General features: G+C 45.1%; 2 protein-coding genes across 8 annotated transcripts in view; both read left to right on the forward strand.

Moving 5' to 3' along the window:
• Lrch (Leucine-rich-repeats and calponin homology domain protein) overlaps positions 1-15,892 on the forward strand; it is a 56,440-nt gene extending 40,548 nt beyond the window's left edge. Inside the window, exons 12-14 of one of the 6 annotated variants that reach the window (XR_013001393.1) lie at positions 341-418; positions 1,275-6,267; positions 12,306-12,456. Coding sequence is in view for 3 of the 6 variants with exons in the window: in XM_031991085.2 (XP_031846945.1) it covers positions 341-418; positions 1,275-1,514 (318 nt within the window). In the remaining 3 variants the exon portion in view is untranslated. Of the gene's footprint in view, positions 1-340; positions 419-1,274; positions 10,236-12,305 lie in introns of those variants that run through there. The other 5 variants (XR_013001392.1, XR_004236259.2, XM_076374201.1 and 2 more) reach the window with 5 other exon arrangements.
• Positions 15,893-16,473: 581 nt separating this feature from the next.
• LOC116433208 (homeobox protein aristaless) overlaps positions 16,474-18,444 on the forward strand; it is a 111,022-nt gene continuing 109,051 nt past the window's right edge. Inside the window, exons 1-2 of one of the 2 annotated variants that reach the window (XM_031991047.2) lie at positions 16,474-17,004; positions 17,077-18,152. In XM_031991047.2, coding sequence (XP_031846907.1) covers positions 17,999-18,152 — 154 coding nt within the window. In that variant the 5' untranslated portion in view covers positions 16,474-17,004; positions 17,077-17,998. Of the gene's footprint in view, positions 18,153-18,444 lie in introns of both variants that reach the window. The other variant, XM_076364321.1, reaches the window with a different exon arrangement.

Raw genomic sequence — 18,444 nt, forward strand, 5'->3', positions numbered from 1 at the left:
ATGCCATGGGGGTCATCGGTGACCCCCAACCGAATTACTATAGTTCACTGAATTGAACCATGATTATTTGAAAACGAAGAATTAAATAATAGCATTATTTATTATATAATATAGAAATAATAGAATTATTTCTATATTATAAATAATGCCAACTAATGTGTCGACATTCAGCTAGATGAACCTACAACAATACCAATGCAATTCAATCAAATGATTTAATATTAAATTCTCTCCATTTCAAGTATTTCGTACCACGAAATCATGCGGCATTCAACGTGTTAATATTACCAGCTTCGTTCTAAACGAGCACAGAATCAAACGAACACTTTCCCATCCGCAGCCCAAGCTGACGATGGCGAGATGCAGGCGCAACGTCGACAACTTCCTCGAGGCGTGTCGGAAGATAGGCGTTGACGAGGTAAGCGACAGCTATTCCGACACCTTGTCCCCCGATCCTCCTCCCGAGATTCTTCGCGCTTGCCCGACGCTCTTAGATTTCCCGTTAACTCTCCGTCACGGGCACACACTTGTTTGCGATAACCACGAGCTCGATACGACACGTTCGCGCCGCTTCCCCGGAAGCGCGCGGACGCAGGAATCCGATGGTATAACTCGTAGCGATCGAGCGGAGCGAAACGAACATACACGTCACGTGCGATCGATGTTAACGAGAAGGGATCCGTCGACAACGTAGCTAACGCACCGGAGGCTACCGGGTACGTTTGTCCATGATGTTTCCAACAACTACTAGTCAGTCCCCGAGTTCGATTGAGTCGCGATGATGCGCAATCCGTCAGTGTCCCCGATACACACCCGACGAAGTTCAAACAGAGAAAAAGAGAGGAGAGAGGAGAGAGGAGAGAGAGAGAGAGAGAGAGACACGTGGGAACAGAGAAGCTAGAAACTAAGAAGTAATTGCATGCTAGATTCGTGTTCGCTTTCTGTCGCTGGTCGCTTGTTCGAACGCTGTGAACGCGGTCCGCGAGAGTCCTCCATCCCGATCACTCCTCTGCGTGTTCACGTGTCTTTGATCATATTGTCTCTTCGTCGAACCATTCGAGTTCAAGTTCGTCCCGATTAACGATCTCTGTTCACCGCTCGTCCGAATGAATCTTTGATCTCGAGGAACGTATTCGAAAGTGTAGCACAGAGGCGAAAGGGAGATAGGGACCAAAGAGATCTTACATAAACCAAAACAAAACAAAACAAAAGACACAATCGAGCAGCGACGAAGTAGAGATTGGGACTGAGTAGTATCGTTGTTGGTGTTGCAGGAGGTGTTATTGGACGCGGACGCAATCATGGACGTGGGTTACATGGACGCGTACGGGCTGGAGGCTCTGGCGCGTCTCGTCTCCGCTCTTCTCCTTCTCCGCGACGAAGGAGAGAACGATACCGAAGAGCCGGCCGCAGGTTCATCCCGTACGATTCAGGACCGCGTTCTCTCCGCGATGCTTTTCGCCACATTCCTAACCACCCTTGTTCTGCTCTATCTCTTCCCGGTCCCCGATTAAGCGGTGCGAGACGAGACGGGAACAGAATGAGACCGAAATGAGCGACGAAGACGAGAACGCCAGAGCGCGAAAAACGATGGATCGAACACGACGACGCTCGGAAGGAGAAATGTGGCACGATCGAAGATGGGATAGCTCCGATGTACCGAGCCGCGGCGACCCGTTGCGACGCGGCAAGCTCGGAATTTCGCTCCTTCGACGAGTCTATCGTCGCCGAGTCGTCGGCCCGCTCGATCGGACCGCCGCGCGATACTCTTCCTGCCTCGCCCGCCATTTTAGTACCTCTAGAGCGCGGCATAATCTTCTCATGCGTTTCCCTTCTCTTTTCTTTCGCGCCCGTTTGCTTAGAGCGAAGGACTGAGTGTCGCGCAGAGTCACCTGGCATGTCGGTGCCGATGATCGTCGAGCTGACAATGATTCCTTTGGAAAGAGTATCCGTGTCTCTTTCCATCGATAATTCGTTAATATCAAAGTCACTCGTGGTGATTTTTAAAACGCTCGAGGCTCGCCGTTCGTCGACACCGTTACTCTTCGTTGCCGAAAGCGTCTTCCCAGCTCTTTCGCGCAACGAGCATCGCTACCGAGTCGAGCTACCTCGAAGCCGCCAGTTTCCCTGACGAGGGCAGACAAACACCGCTTCGCTTTGTAAACTTCGATTTAGTTGCCGCGAACCGCATCGCGGCCCCGCAGCTTCCACCGGTTCCGTTCGTTTCTTTCGCTCTGTGGTTCGGCGGCGGCGTGCAAGTACCACGCGATAGACCCTAAGCACGAGGATTTTTGATCGTACATTTAGCCCGCCTAGTTGTAGGAAACGCTACGTAGTGCGTAGGTTAGATAAGTATACTTGTTGGTACGACCCTGAACTAGGGCTCGGGCGTTCGCTTCGCCCGAGTTCCGGTCAGCACTTCGCTAGACGTCCCGCGACGAAACAGAACGCACAATCAAAGAACTGAATCAAAGCTGAACGCTCGCACGTTGAAACCGGATCGTCTGTCGAACTCGTTTCTAAAGATTGATCGTCGCATGTCCGGGGAGGCTGTATTGTTGGGCAAACGTCGACGAGAGAATAGTATTTTCGTACGAGTGAAGCCTGGTCTCCAACGATATCGGTGATGCCCGCAGGAATATCTTCTCTGTCCGGTGAAAGGTCGACGAATCTCTCGTGGGAGACACGACGGAGACACGAAAGGAATCTTCTTAGATGGTACCCGCGGTACAGGACCGTCCGCCGGGCGGCCTGGTTCGAGCAGAGCAGAGCAAAGCAAAGCAAAGAGAATGAGAATGAGTATGAGTATGAGAATGAGGATGAGAATGAGAAAAGAAAAGGATGCTAGTATTTTTTTAACGTTCGACCAATGAAATCGCCTACGGCTCTTTCAGAATTGATGGGTCTGTGATAGGTAGCCTTCGAGTACTACAGAATTCGCAAACAAGGTGCTAGAGATCTCTTTCTGTTTCGAGGATTTCCTATTTTGGTACGTAGATTGTTAACGCACAAGTCGACACTTCTTTCGAGGGTCCCTTCGTTCCAGCATTCGTTTCCTTCGTTCACGTAGGAGCCAACATGGAAACCGGAAAATCGCATCCCTCGACACGGTACAAAGATGGTTCAATTTTTCTTCTTCTTCTTCTTCTTCTTCTTCTTCTTCTTCTTCCCTCGTCCTCCGTTTCTTTCGGCCAAAGTGCACGATCGGTTCGCGACGAAATCATAGACACCAAGTTCTTCCTCTTCAGAGACAACTTCGTGTCTGTTCGTTCGAGCTCCAAGCGGCGCGATGGCGCTTCTCTATTTATTATTTCTCTTTTCATCGTTGAAAAGTGCCGGTCTATCGGTTCGATAGAGGATTATCACTTAGCACACTATCGGCGGGTAACATGAGCTTGACTCACGTATAGCGAAAATTAGTGAAGTATGAAAAAAGTGCATTTTTTAGAAAACATGTAATATCTTCACATCTAATAGTAGGATTTCAATGAAATTTGGAAAATAGGTATCCCATAGTATTTCCAAGATGTAGATGAAATTTAAAAAAAAATTCAATTGTTAATTTAGTTTTTTATTACTTCATTTAATGTATAACATGGACCAAACAATAATTGTTAATTTTCGAAAGTATTAAAAGTTCACGTAGTAAGAGAAAAGCGTAACAATGTTTAGGAATATTTTATTATTCAGTTTCTTATATAGTAATTTTATTGACTCTAATATTTTTTCAATGTATGGTATTTCTGAAAACACTCACCCCTACGAAGGGGAATCTGACAAAACTTACACATATAAGAAGTTCAACTTTTCTTTTTATGCACTGCACAAACACGACATTAAAAAATTACGACTGCCCAAAAATTAGTGATAATGAAAAGAACAAGCATTGGTAAGTGTTACTAACACTTAGCGTACGTTCTGCATAAAAGGTATTAATACCCTTCCCGCCGATAGTGTGTTAATATCACTTATTTATTTCTTTTCCTTCTAATTACTCAGCGTTATTTCTCTTACCCTACAACTGGAAAAATGAAAATTTCTCGTAAAAATAGGAAAATGTAATTCAGATTCTAAATCGAAAGGAGAGAAACGCCATCGCGCCGCTTGGCATTTTTCGACCGGATTCGAAACGGTTTATTCCAGAACAGTCGTCGCGGCGACGTTTCGTCAAGGACCACTCGTCCGCATTCGGCCATACGGCGACGAACGAAAACGATACCATTCACGCGACTTCACCGGCCAAGCAATTCGGCCGTAGCCTAAGATGTTCTACATATTTTCGTATAAACGCGAGTTTCGGCGGGAGAGAGACGAGGTGTAGCGCGGCAAACCACGTGTATCGTTTAGAATCGCATTATACGCGCGTATATCATATTCTACGCGTAATATATCCGTACGATAAGGGATTATTGTCTATGAGTAAGGAGTTTTCGGAGGAACGAGTCTTCGAGCCGCGATTAACTTCCAGGTTTCGTTTCGAGCAACCCCTTGCCTTATCGCGTCGAATCGATCTCGCGATAAAGACACTCGGCGGAGTCCCTCGCACGTTATCCAATTCACACCGACTGAAGTTAGATAGCTTCCCGATTATCAATATTGTAACGTAACGCTCTGTACGTCTCTTAAACATTTCCGATTATCGATACTTCACGTTTACAACGCACTTAATCTCGCGTCGAACGTTCAATTCTTTTCTCTGTGAACGCGTAGTCGACGATAAAGCAACTATTGTGTCTAGAACGAAACGAGGCAAGGGAGTCTACTGGAACTACCGGGTGGGTCAAACAGAATCCCACTATAATCACTCAACACTTAAAGTTTCTCTAAGAAATTAACACTAGAACTATTCCCGATTTCCTTTTAGAATGATTGAAAAGCAGAATTTCAGAAATTGTTGTGGAAACTGATTTAGTAATTCCTGAATTAACCCTTTGCACTCGAAAGTGTTTCACTTGAAATATTCAATACTTTCCGATTAGATATAGACAAGATCCTTTAAAATTAATCTATCAAGAAACCGAACATAAATTAGGGAACAAAGTTTTCTTTCAATATTTCACGTAATCACGCAGTATGCAAAGGTTAATAATAAATACAAAAGTTTATAATTTTACTGTATAAATTCATCTGACGACTGAGAGTCGCCTATCGAGTGCAAAGGGTTAACCCAATTGAAGTCTCAGTAACTACGCATTTGTGCTTCAATTTTCAAAAGTCAATTTGAATGATCATCATCAAAATGACTGGTTTCGATCTTTTTGTTTCGCAATTATCGATATCTCAAAAGCACTCAATATTCGAAATGATCTCGAAAATAAACAGTTTCATTCGAATACTCCAATGAATATCTCAAGAAACTGAAAACAATCTATTACAATTTGTATAATTACATATTAATTGTGTTAACCCTTTGCACTCGGGAGGTGACTCTCAGTCACTTGGTTTGATAAAATTATAAAGTTCGATGTTCAACACTAAACTTTGCATAACGCGTCACTATGTGAAATATCAAAGTAAAATAGTTTCCTTCAATTTATCGATTAATTTACATTAGTCGCAACAAGCATCGTCTATATTTCACCAAAGAGCGTTGAATATTTCTAAAACTTTCGAGTGCAAAGGGTTAAATACTCGGTAGCTCTAGTGTTAAATCGGCAACAATACGAAATTCTAAGTCCTCGAAGTCGATGCACTTCCAAACGTCAAATGAACAACTCACCAAAGTGAACTCGACTGCTCGGTAGTTTTAGCGCGAATCTCCGCGCGATCTCCAGCAACCGACGCGAACGGCTGCCGATCGAGCATCCACGAAAATCTAGTGCCAAACACGCGTGGCCGAATGAGCGCGTCGTTCTCCGTTCTCTCCGAGAATCTTCCGCACATCGTGTCCACATCGAAGCGGGACGAATCGATCGAACGCGCGCAGGGGAATTTTCCACGGGAAACGATCGGCCACGGTCTACCTTCGGTATTCGATTTTTCGAACGGCGTACAATCTCCTCCCCCGTTTTTACACGGGAAACTCGTTGTATCTCGGGTTTATCGCGACACCGCGCCGCGTTTATCTCGACGGGAGAGACGATAAACGCGGCCGCGCCGGCTCTCGTGGTCGTTCAGGTGAACACGCGCCTGTTCTTCCGAGAAGTCCCGCGCGCCACTTCAGTCGACGATAATCAGTTCCATTTTCGCTGCAATCTCGGCAGCCCCCGCGTCGATCGACCGCGCGCATCGTTGGTCCGTTTCTAGTCCTCGGTATTACTTCTAATCGTAAGTGTTACGTTGACGCTGGAACCACCGGACGGTTGGACAGACTGTTCGTTGTTGTTTCGCGGAAATCGCTGGAATGTAATTGTTCAGGTATACCTTGGTGATTTTGAATTTACTCTTTGACCCTTTGATGGATTCTTTGAGATGTAGGAAATATTCAGCGGATGAAGGTAATTGGTACAATCGGTGATTAACCTAGTTTCAATGAACGCATTGCGTACCGGGTAGTGTTCAGAAAACTGAATTGTGATGGCAATTTTCAGTGTGGTCGACTTATACATAGAAAAACTGAGATATATTGTTGTGTAATATATCTTAAATAGACAATCAATTCGAATTCAATTTTATATTTTTTCAGTACTGTGGTAATTAGCGAAGTTGAATAATTAAGTGTCTTCATATAAAAACGAGATTTCTCATTACCGGTATGCAATGTGTTAAAATCGTAGTTTTCTTTGTTTGAAAAATCGTGCACAGAATCGACTTACATCATTTTCGTTGAATATCACCGAAGAATAAACAAATGCATTAGTATAGTTTGCAAAATGTCGTTCGCTGCAATGGGTAAAATCTGTTCGCAACTTAGGCTTCGAAATTTCCTAGCGAAACGTTGATCAAACTTACAATCATCATTTTATTTATCGTCTACTTTATGAATTATAAATTGGAATCTTTTTAGAAGTTTCTGATTGTCGATCAAGGGATGGAACTATTCGATTTCAATACTTCGAATACATTTCATTAAACATCTCGAATACAAAGGGTTAACCTTTACACTCGATAGGTGACATCACCACTTTTTCATACAGTAAAATTCTAAAGTTCGTTCAATACTAAACTCCATATAACTTATCACTACGTGAAATATCAAAGTAGAACACTCTTTCCCTTAATTTATCTAAATTACAACAATCGCAACAAGAATCGTCTATATCTCATCAAACAGTAAATATTCCCGTCAAAAAACCTCCAAGTGCAATGGGTTAACGAATGTCGTCATTCCGGTGAGATCAGATGTTCACATTTAGAAAACCAAGTCGCGAAATGACTTAATTAGCGAAGCAGCAAGAGAGCAACACATAGTTCCTATTAACTTCATCCGTCGAAGACTTCGTCCTCAAACTATCTTCGTCCGCAAAGGGTTAATAATTAAATTTCATTCTACCTGTAACGTCGAGCAGATGCGTCTCTCCATTGATCCTAGAAACGACTCAGCACCGACTCCGCTCGGTCCGGTGGTTCCAGCGTCGATCCTTCGGTTCTAGTCAGCAGGTTCGTATTTTTCCTTTGTTCTCGCTTTAGTCACGTAACAAAGTTTCGCATACCGGTGTCTCGACGGCTCGACCAGTTTACTTAATCTCCGTTCGTTCATCTACTTTTTCTTTCATCCTCGCAAATCTTCCGCTTCCCCGCCCCTACCGTCCCATCGACCCGTCGTCACCGTTCGACGGCCGTTCGAGCGCTGACGGGAGTTTCGACGGGCACCGTCATCATCAGTATTACTCCGATCAGGATGATCGTAGGAGACGCGTCAGCGCCGACAGATCAATCGCAACCGTAAGACTGGTTATACACAACAGACACGCTTCGCGTTAGTTTACTCGTCCGTTTCGTAACGATCTTCGTCCCCGCTGTTTCTACCGCGGTGCTCCCCTTTTTTGTTTGTTTGTTTCTTTATTCTTGTTTGTTTTACCTTTTTTTTACGATTCCTCCTTCACGACGACTAGTTCTTCGTCAGAGGCTGCATCGTCGATTCTACGCGTCCTCGCGGACGTAGATGAGACGCGTGATAACGAGACCGAACACACGAAATCATTCCGTTGCATTAGCTTGTATAAGTATCATTTTTGTAATGATCTGAATGAGAGAGTGCATGCTGCGCGTGTGTCGAGTGAATGCGAGAGAGAATGAAATGGGTGCGTATATATATATTATATATATACATTATTATTATTATTATTATTATTATTATATTATTATTAATATTATTATTTTTATTATATCATACTGTATTGTATGAACACAGATATATGATACGTTGACGCCACTTTCTTTGGTCGTTTCCATTTTTGTTTCTCAAATTTGTACTTAAGCGATTCGCGTGCTTGAAACGATCGCTCTAATGAAATCGGTGCTTCGTTCGTTTTCTACCTTGTTGTTTTCTAAGCCTAAGCTTCTTTTCTACGATGTTCGGGGATAGGAGGGCTCCTATTCCCATTCGATTCGCGTTCTTCCGATCGGTCGCGAGCTCGCGATCGATGAATATTTCGTTTGTCGCGCCGCCTGGATTCGCGGGCGACCAGGATCCGCGAATCGATGGGTGGAACCGAATTCCTGTGACTCTTGGAACGGCTGCAATTCACCGTCGGACGAGTTCACCGGGGTAACTTTCCGCGAGGGAGGCCTAATTAACACTTTTGCTAAATGTATGAGGTTCAATCCGATCGATGTTAAATGTATTATAGACGCCTATCGTTTCATCTCCTGTCGAATGTGGAATGGAATATATTTCTGAGTGGATTGTGCGGTGAACTCGTTCGACCTTTGACACGTTGGCTCGCATTGTACCATCGAATGTCGTTGGATTGGTTTGGTAGATAGAATTGCCATGCAGTTGAACGTTAACACTTTGCACTCGAGAGCGACTCTCGAAAAAAAAAATTCAAAGAAATTTTGAAGTTTGATAGTTAATATTAATTTTTCTGTAATGTGTCGATACGCGAATATTGAAATTCAAGTTTGAACTTTAATTCACGTGTAATTTCTCTTTAACACTGTAGGACCATGTAACTTTGAAGTCACGTGTCAGTATATTGGAATCTTGTTGATTTATTTCATTTTGCACTCAAAGTGGTGAGTAAAATTAAGTAATCGGTTAACTTCAACTTTTATACGCTCAGACGTGAAAGTTACAAAATATACTCGTTTGATGAAATTATTGAAACTATCGAATGCATTGTTAATTCGTACTCATATGTGGATATTTATTAATTTTGTTCTGCATAGATTTTGTTATAATCATGAACAAAAATTCGGTCTATAGAGGGTTAACACGTTTGCTACGTCACTTTTGTAATTTGATTGTAATCCTATATTTTACGTAATCAAAATGAAATTTATCCTATAGATATTGTTATTAGAAATTGTGAACTGTATTGTATTTAGGAACTCAGTGACTCGTTTCAGTTTCATTCAACATTTTGCTTAGATTCATTGGACTGAAGAAAATATAATTGTTATTAGAAATTATGAACTGCATTATATTTAGGAACTCAGTGACTCGTTTCAGTTTCATTTAAAATTTTGCTTAGATTCATTGGACTGAAGAAAATATAATTGTTATTAGAAATTGTGAACTACATTATATTTAGGAACTCAGTGACTCGTTTCAGTTTCATTTAAAATTTTGCTTAGATTCATTGGATTGAAGAAAACATAATTGTTATTAGAAATTATGAACTGCATTATATTTAGGAACTCAGTGACTCGTTTCAGTTTCATTTAAAATTTTGCTTAAATTCATTGGACTGAAGGAAATATAATTGAGACTCACGAGACGCGTTAAACGAGTTTCCAAAAATATCGTTACTATCTCATCGGAGAATATAAAACATTTCCGATAAACTCTCGAGTGCAGAGGGTTGATAGAGAAAGCACAATTCGAAGAGTCCCGCTGACGTGAATTCTGCCGTCAACGTGTTAACTGTACGACTGGGACGCGCAATGGAAACACGAGGATCGCAAGCTGCCAAAAAGAAGACTCGCTCGCAATCGAATGACGAAACGCGAATCGTGATTCCTTGCCCGCTCAGCTGCGTTCGCGTTGCTCCGATCGGTCCCGGGGAACGGTCGCCGGAAACAATTTCGCATTCAACGGAACAACCGTACTCTGTAACATCGATTGTACGACTAACCGATAACGATTGTAACACTATTTCCACTGATAATAAAATATTCTTTTTGCTAAACTCCGCCCTGAACAACGTGACACAGAGACCGCGCGAGTCGTGACCGGGTCGCTATCGAATTCCATAAAGAATTTTCCATGAGGAAAGAAAAATTCCATGAACTTACGTTCGTAAGTTCCTTTCGAATGGGAGTTACATTGCGTACTGGCAACGTGAAATCTTGTTTTTATATAAAGATGCTTAGCTATGCAACTTTGCTAATTACACAGCATTTAGAAAGATATTGAATTTGATTCGGATTTATTATCTGTTTAACCCTTTGAACTCTGTAGGCTCCAATGTTGCATCAGGTATGATATTAAACATTTGAAACTTAAAGAAACTGTTCGAAAATTATTCGATTTTCAGTACGTCCAAATTTTGTGCTGAGAAGGAAAATAAAACATTGAAGAAATGTTATAGCATTTCTATTATTTATAGCGTTTTGATTATAAAATAACATGGAGTGCTGAGGGTTAAAATATGTTACATAACAATATGATTATATATCTTCTATGCAGGGTTACCAGTGTCTTCCTATCAAAATTACAAAACGGGGAGTAGAAGATTGTTTTTCTGTTCAAAAAGTCATAAAGGCATAATAAATTGATGAGGACATCAAGAACATAATTACTATACAAATTTTTAAAGGTTTTATGTAATTTTGTTCAGGGAGTTTTCTTATTCATAGATCAAGTCGGAAAACGTATTGTTTTTAATTGATCTCACTGAAAATTTCCATCCGAACAATTCAATTTTTTGAAAATTGCCGGTACGCAATGTGTTAATAGGAATTTGTTTCCAACGATTCGCCATCATTGCAGCTGACTTCATCAGAAGCGAAAGACACACTGATACTGGTGTACCTAGGAAGACTGTCTTTATTTAAGCACCTGATTCATGTTCCGGATCAGTAGTCATCAGTTTTTAACCCCTTGACAGACAATGTCGTGTCAGACTCGTGATGAAAATTTTAAACTGAATCTGAAAAATTTAAGTGTTTATTTCCTTAAATATAAATTAATCCTACTTTTCTATTATCAATCGTTGACTTTTGGACACAGACAGAAAGCAAGCATCACAATTCTTATTTTTCCTAATAAATTATTAATGATATAGTAGTTGCATCGATCACGGTTAAAAAATAAATCATAGGGCAAGGAGTTAATTATTCAGCTGAACTTTTTAATTGTTGTAGTTTAGAAACTACTGGTGAACTAAGTGTCTTTAGCTCCTGATGAAGTCAGCTGCAATGATAGTGAAACGTTAGGAACAAATTCCTATTGGCTCTCACTCAAAAGTCACATATGAAAGTAATATTCATTATTAGAAAGCATTAACACTAGAACTACCGAACATTTAATACAATTACATATAATTCCCATAAAAATTGTAACAACAGATTATCTTCGACTTCTTCAATCATTCATTATACTATTCAAATCAAACTACTTATTTTCAAAATCATCACGACCATTCAACGCTTTTAACCCTCTGAACTCTGTAGGCTCCAATACTGCACCAGTTATAATATAGAATATTTCAACACGTTGAATGTCGCACGATTTCATAGAGCAAAATACAGAAAATAGAAAAATTATAATATAATTATATTATTACTATTCCACATTCATCTAGCTAGACGTTACCATATTAGATAACATTATTTATAATATGGAAACGTTTTCAAGTAATTATCGTTTAATTGAGTGAACCATAGCAATTCAATTTGTTTGGGGGTCACCGGTGACCATGGCATTCAACGTGTTAATCTTAAAGAAACTACCCTAAAATTATTCGATGTTCCACATCCAAATTTCGTACTAATAAAATAAAAGATCGAGGAAATGTTACAGCATTCCTAATTTTCGCTGGGAATACCATAAAAATTAATTGCAGCTGATTACAAGACAACCTGCAGTGCAAAGGGTTAAAACATCAATAATCCCGAAACAAACAAAAACCAGTCACTTCGACTGCTACATAGTTCTAGTGTCAAAGCTATCCAAAGGTCTTCGCCATCGCAAACCTCCGCGTTGCCCTATAATCTTAGAAGATTAATGATAAACGCACACGCCTTGTAATTTCCAGAATCTCGTGTGCTGCGCTAGCGACGTGCTGGAGGGCGGCCGCGGCGTGGTCCGCGTGGCGGTGACGGTCTCGGAGCTGCTGAGGTTCCACCAGGCCCGCTCGCCGTTGCAGACGTCCTCGTCGAGCGTGCCGAGCCACGTGCCCGCTTAGCGCCAGACAATATAATCGCACCCGGAAGACTGGTCGACCGAAGACGAGAGAAGAGAGGACGCAGCTGCGATCACGTTTTCCTCATACCTGCGACCGTTCGTCGCGGCCCACCCCACAGAGTCATCCCGCCGCGTCGCGGACGATTCTTTGATTCGGAACAGGAATGACCTTGGACACCGGAAACGACGAGAAAACGACCGGAGCAGGGTCGCCATCCGATCGAGGGAATCGGAACGGCGATTGCCGAGGACCCGAGACTCTTTTCTACTCCCCCCTAATTTCCCGCGAGGTGAACGCGCGACCGTTTCGAAATAGGCACCACCACCCCGGCTGTAGAGTAGTCGACGGACTGCGATCGACCATGACACATTCGATTAGATGTACGAAACTTTTGTATCGGAGGAGCAGGCGTAAACTTTGTACGGAAACGAGGAATTAGCCCGAAGACTTAGCGTTTAAATAATCGCGGCCGAGGGCGCAGACCCGAGGCCGCGCGGCGAGAATCAAACAGCGATAGGCGGCGACCGAAATCCAGTATACTCGTGCTTTCTGATAGCTGGTTACCATTGCGCGGCGTTTATATATCGCGACGCGGAGGCGAACGCTCGAATCAAAAACGCGGACGCATCGGAACTCTCTCGGGACGATTTTCTGGCCGCGGCTCAACGCGAGGCGCGCTCCTCGGAAGTCGATTTATATTATCCGGATGGTTTCGTTCAGATAAAGCATTCGTGCGAATGATCCGTGAATGTTTATATATATTGAAGATTCGGGAAGCTGCTCGCCAATTTAGACTGTGAATGTTTCATATACTAATCGATGTCTGAACGGATTAGCCCTTTGCACTCCGAAGTACACTGGAAATGTTTCGACGTTTTCTGATGAATATTTTGTGAAACCAAGTCGACGAGGAATTCACGTGAATTGGACGAAGCTGTTTTACGTGAATTTTTCTCAGATTGATGCGTTGTGTCAAGGATAATATTAACCCTTTGCGGACGAAGATTCTGGGATATACAAAACCATCCACAGAAGCTAAATTATATATCGATCACTGGAACAATAGAGAAATAGAAAACTACTTGCTGACCTCTTGCTATTCGAGTAATTAAATCATTTGTTCACGACTTAGACTGCCAAATATGAAAATTCCATCTCGTCGAAATGTCGACGTTCGTACGCAAAGGGTTAAATATCAGACTTTATAGCTTCACTGTAGGAAATCAGTGACTGAGGGTCACCTCCAGAGTGCAAAGGGTTAACGCCGAATGTTTTCGTCTGAAGCACGCAGAATCTCCTGTCTGGTCTGATAATATAAATCAATTTCAATCGACGCGAGTCCCAACCAGTTCTGACCCAATCCTCTTTTCGTTCGACGATTTCTTCGTTGCTTTTTAGGGACACTCAGTACCCACCGAAGAAGCTTGGAATCGCCTGCTCGTTTGACCCTTTGCACTCGAAAGTTCTTCACTGGAAATGTTTAACCCTTCGTACTCGAAAGTTTTTCATTAGAAATATTTTAACGTTTATTGATGAGATAGAGAGAATACTTTGTGAAGCTAACTCGACGAGAAATCACACATCGAGGGACAAAGCTGTTTTGTTTGAATATTCCTCAAATTGATGCATTGTACGGAGTAATATTAAGTATCAGATTTTATAGTTTTACTGCATGAAATCAATTGGTGAGAGGCACCTCTCGAGTGCAAAGGGTTAATTTCTCGACGAGATACAGACACTGTTTGAAACTGATATAACGATCATTCACGGATAAACTAAGCGACGAAGTGATTTCATTTAAACATTTCCTATAGCAGTACAAAGTTTCATTTAACCCTTTGCGGTCCGAAGTGCTCTCGGTTCCTTCGAGGTTCACGTCGACGTTAGTTCATTTAATTACACCTTAATACGCTTTATTTATTCAAGAATATTCGTGAGTCATTGAAACGTTACCTTTAAACGGTACAATTGTGATGCTACAAATACAGAAAAAATTGTTAAAACAGGTAGAGGTTGCAATAAAGTAGTCGAGTCTGACATAGGACTGCCAAGGGTTAAAGTACTAAATATTCAATTCTATAGTTCGCTGTATCAAATCGAGTGGCGACCGAGTCACCTCTCGAGTGCAAAGGGTCAATCGGTTGACCCCTTCGAAAAAGACCGCGATTCTCGGCGACAGGTAAGGCAGGTATCGCCGCGGGGCCGACGGTAAGTTAGTTAGGAACTTTTTCAATGTTACCGACGATCGGTGCGCTCGACGTCGCGTCGGCAACGATCGTCGCATCGGGATATTATCCGTGCGTAATGTTAAGGCCTAGGTGTTCACGGCGAGCGTGTACCGAGAGACGACGATCGCGATTTCGATGTTCGCACCGCGCGACAAGTGCCCTGTGTTTTCATTTCGAGAAGCGCGCGGCACCCGCCGAGCGCGGTGATGATTTAGTAATAATTGTCGAAGCGATGAAACCCCGTTTAGGTGCTAAGTGTAATATCGTTACGTGTAACTCCCTGCGTCGCGACGTTCGTTCATGATCGTTTCGTTTCGCTCTCTCGTTTCTCCTCAAATTGATTTCCGCGAGTTCGACGATCGCGCAAAGGGAAATCCGAAGGATCTCATCGCGTCGTGATCGATCAGGAGACCCAGCGCTCGAACCCTCGGTGTTTCGTTCGTGGCCATCGCCGATTTCCCCCTGTTTTCTCACCGGCGAGACACCGACTCAAGACGACCACACCGTGTATTCGTATTTATTGTGCCAAAGATGTATGTTAATTTCTCTCTGTCTCTATGTCTGTCTCCGCGCGTCTATCTAGGGGTCTTTTCAGAGGTAACGCCGCTGACACCGGTCTCGAAAGGAGTAACAGCACTGCCAGAACGTCGATCGTCGACGGAAGACCCGAAGAGGAGCGCGCTGTTCTCGAGAACGACGTTCGTCGAACCGTCGTTCCTCGATTGTCTATATTTTCTCTAAGCTGTTCTCCCTCTATCCTCCCCTATCATTCCTCTGAATCTTTCCACTCGACTCGACCAATACCTACCCCGTAGGTACCCCGTGACCCGCGCAGCGCGGAGCACTTTCGCTCGCGAGCGAAGTAGCCGCGCGCCCGTACATTTCTTTCACCTTTCGTTGTATCGGACGAGGAAGAACGCGCCGTCGAAATCGAACGCTCGGAGCATCCCGCTCGACGCTCCGCGACGGACAGTATTACCCACCGGAAACCGAATCTCACCACTCGAACCCCGCGGAGGGCTCGACAGCGTCCTGCGCGGGCCGATTCTCGTTGCGAACCGCGTTCTCGGCCGATCGGTAATTATAAACACGTACGTACACGACACAGATGCGCGTCGCACACAATTATATTTAAAACAAACGAACAAAGCAGGAACAGAACCTTTACAGGATACAGTGTATAAAATAAATCGAGGAAATCTCCGCATGTCTAACCGTTCTTCAGATTGTTCTTCACCCGTTCAAAGAATCCTTCCCCAGCTCTCCATCGCGATCCCATCCCCCGGGATCGGCTCGGTACCCGCGTTTCAGCCGAGCCGAAGGAGCTTTATTTCGAAAGGGGGAGCGCGTCCAATTTGAATTTAAATGCATGCGAACGGATCGGTTATTCTCGCTCTGTTTCCACTCGAAAGCTGTCGGAAAGGGACCGTAATTGCGATCGTTTGAAATTCCCCGGCGGAATAACAAGCGCGAGAGAGAGAGAAAGAGAGGGAGAGGGAGAGGGAGAGGGAGGGAAGCGGGGACGGGATATCGGCGTGGCGAGATCCCGGTGAAAGATGAGCCCCGGCGCGGCGGTCGGTCCCGCGGAGCGGCGCGAGGAGGATCCATCGGGTGAACGACGTGGGTGGACCACGGTAGGCGGAGTTCAGGCCCCGGGGAAACTCCATTTTGTTCGAGGAAGGCGGTCTCGGTGTTCCACCTTCCCCTCTACCTACTGGGCACCACCTTGGGACACGATCGACCTTCTCGAGGTGGAGGGAACGCGAGCGCGAACATTGCCGAACAGGAGTTCGCGATACGAGTGTGCTCGCTCGTCGCTGCCCGATACTGGTTCTCGCGGTGCTGCTAGTCGCGTGGCTCTCCGCGTAACCGCGCGTTCTTTCTCTCTCTCTTTCTTTTTCTCTTTCTCTCTCTCTCTCTTTCTATCTCTTTCTTTCTTTCTTTCTCTCTTCCTCTCTCTCTCTCTCTCTCTCTCTTTCTCTCTCTGTCTTCGGTACGTCACCTGATCCAACGAGACCGTTTCCGTCAACTGTCAACGCCGTCCACCCGGCAGAGCCTGTCGCGGTTAGTCGGCCCGTATCGCGTATCGTCGCCGGACATGGACAGCCGCGGTGATTCGATCGCCGGATCGTTGTGACAGTGTGATTCCGCATGCTCGTGAACCCGAAGTGACGGCCGGTTCCAGTGAAGGACCAGTTCGACCGGAGAACCGCGGGTACGGCACGATCCTCACGGCGGCCGCGAAGGATGATCGAGACGTCGCCGGCACCCGGGACCACCGGCTCCTAGCCGTGGACACCGTGGATGAATGAGGGGACTCGGTAAACACAAACACGGGGAATGTCGAGCGGTGCCCGGTGACTCGTTTGCCACGGGTTCATTGATATTTCCAGGTAACGCGGCAGCCGATACGCGTTGGTACACAACGAGTAGTTTTTGCCCGAAACCGGCTGCCGGCGAATCCGTTCAGTCTGCAATGATACGCGGCGTTGGCAACAATCGGCTCGATAACGCGCGAGCATCGTCCCGCCTGGCAGCCTTCCTCCTCCTCTTCTTCTTCTTCTTCGCGGAGCACGACGAGTGCTATTTACCGACCAGCCAGCCTGCCGATCCCTCGGGACCCTCGCGAGCACGTCTACACCGGACGTCAGGCCAGCCAGAATTCAGTTGAACGCGGGACGCGCTCGGAGAGGACAGGGCGTTCGCGAGAGAAAGAGATACCCTCGACCGGTCGCCCGCGATATCGGCGCATTACGGATAAATATCAAATTTCCGGCGGCTCGCAGATCGGCCGGATAATACGGTCGGAATTCTATCGGGAGGCCGATAACAAGAATCCCCGCGAGATATCGATCGATCGGGCCGAGCCGCGCGATTAGGATCCTTCCGGCGCGCGGGACCGAGATGCGCGCGTCTCGATCGGAGAGTTGTCGAGGCTCGTGCGACGTGTTTGTCCGCGTTGTCCGCCGCTGCGATCGTTCGGACGACATTTTATCGTCTCCCTGAGAACCGTTTCAAGGTCTAGTTCACGGGACCGTCGAATGCGACCGGGACATCGAGGCTGTTCGATCGAAGATCCGTCCGCGAGTTCGCGACGCCGACGACCAACCTTTCACGAAGGAACCATCCCGAGCCGATCCGTGCTCCGTTTCTCCCGTTTGCAAGCGTCACACAGTGCGAACCGCGCGTTCATCCCAGAAGAGTGTCGGGACACGGACGTGAACAGTGACCGAGGATCCTCGTCTCCTCCTGTTCTCCGTTAACCCGGCTCCGGTTCTTCCGACGTCACCAGTGAGTACATTGTGCGGGTCAACGATGGACCTGAGCACCACGCCGAGGAGGGCTTCGGAGAGCATGACCAGCGACCTTCAGAAGACCAGGGTCGCGAAGAGCGTCTTCAGCATCCGCAGCCTGGTCGACGTGGAGGAGACAGACCTGCCCGCGGCCGAGGACACGGACACAGCTCAGAGTGAGTCGATCCATTCATTACACGGTAGATCGCACGATAATCGCGATTACGTAAAGCCTGTATCGATCGTTTGAGATTCACTCGATCGCCCGCTCGCCGATGTAGCGTCGATCGGGGAGCTGGTGGGGATGCCACGAGGAGTCCTTGTATGTTTGGTTTAGGGTATGGATTAAGTCCGTGATGATAAACATTACCAGCGAGCACACGAGTCAAACTGATTTCGCCTCTCACGAACGCGTGTTTATGCCGATGCTCGCGGAACAGGGATTCTGGAATTCCTTGTTTTCATTTA

This window comes from Nomia melanderi, chromosome 2, assembly GCF_051020985.1.
Source record: "Nomia melanderi isolate GNS246 chromosome 2, iyNomMela1, whole genome shotgun sequence".
In the NCBI taxonomy this organism is placed as follows: domain Eukaryota; kingdom Metazoa; phylum Arthropoda; class Insecta; order Hymenoptera; family Halictidae; genus Nomia; species Nomia melanderi.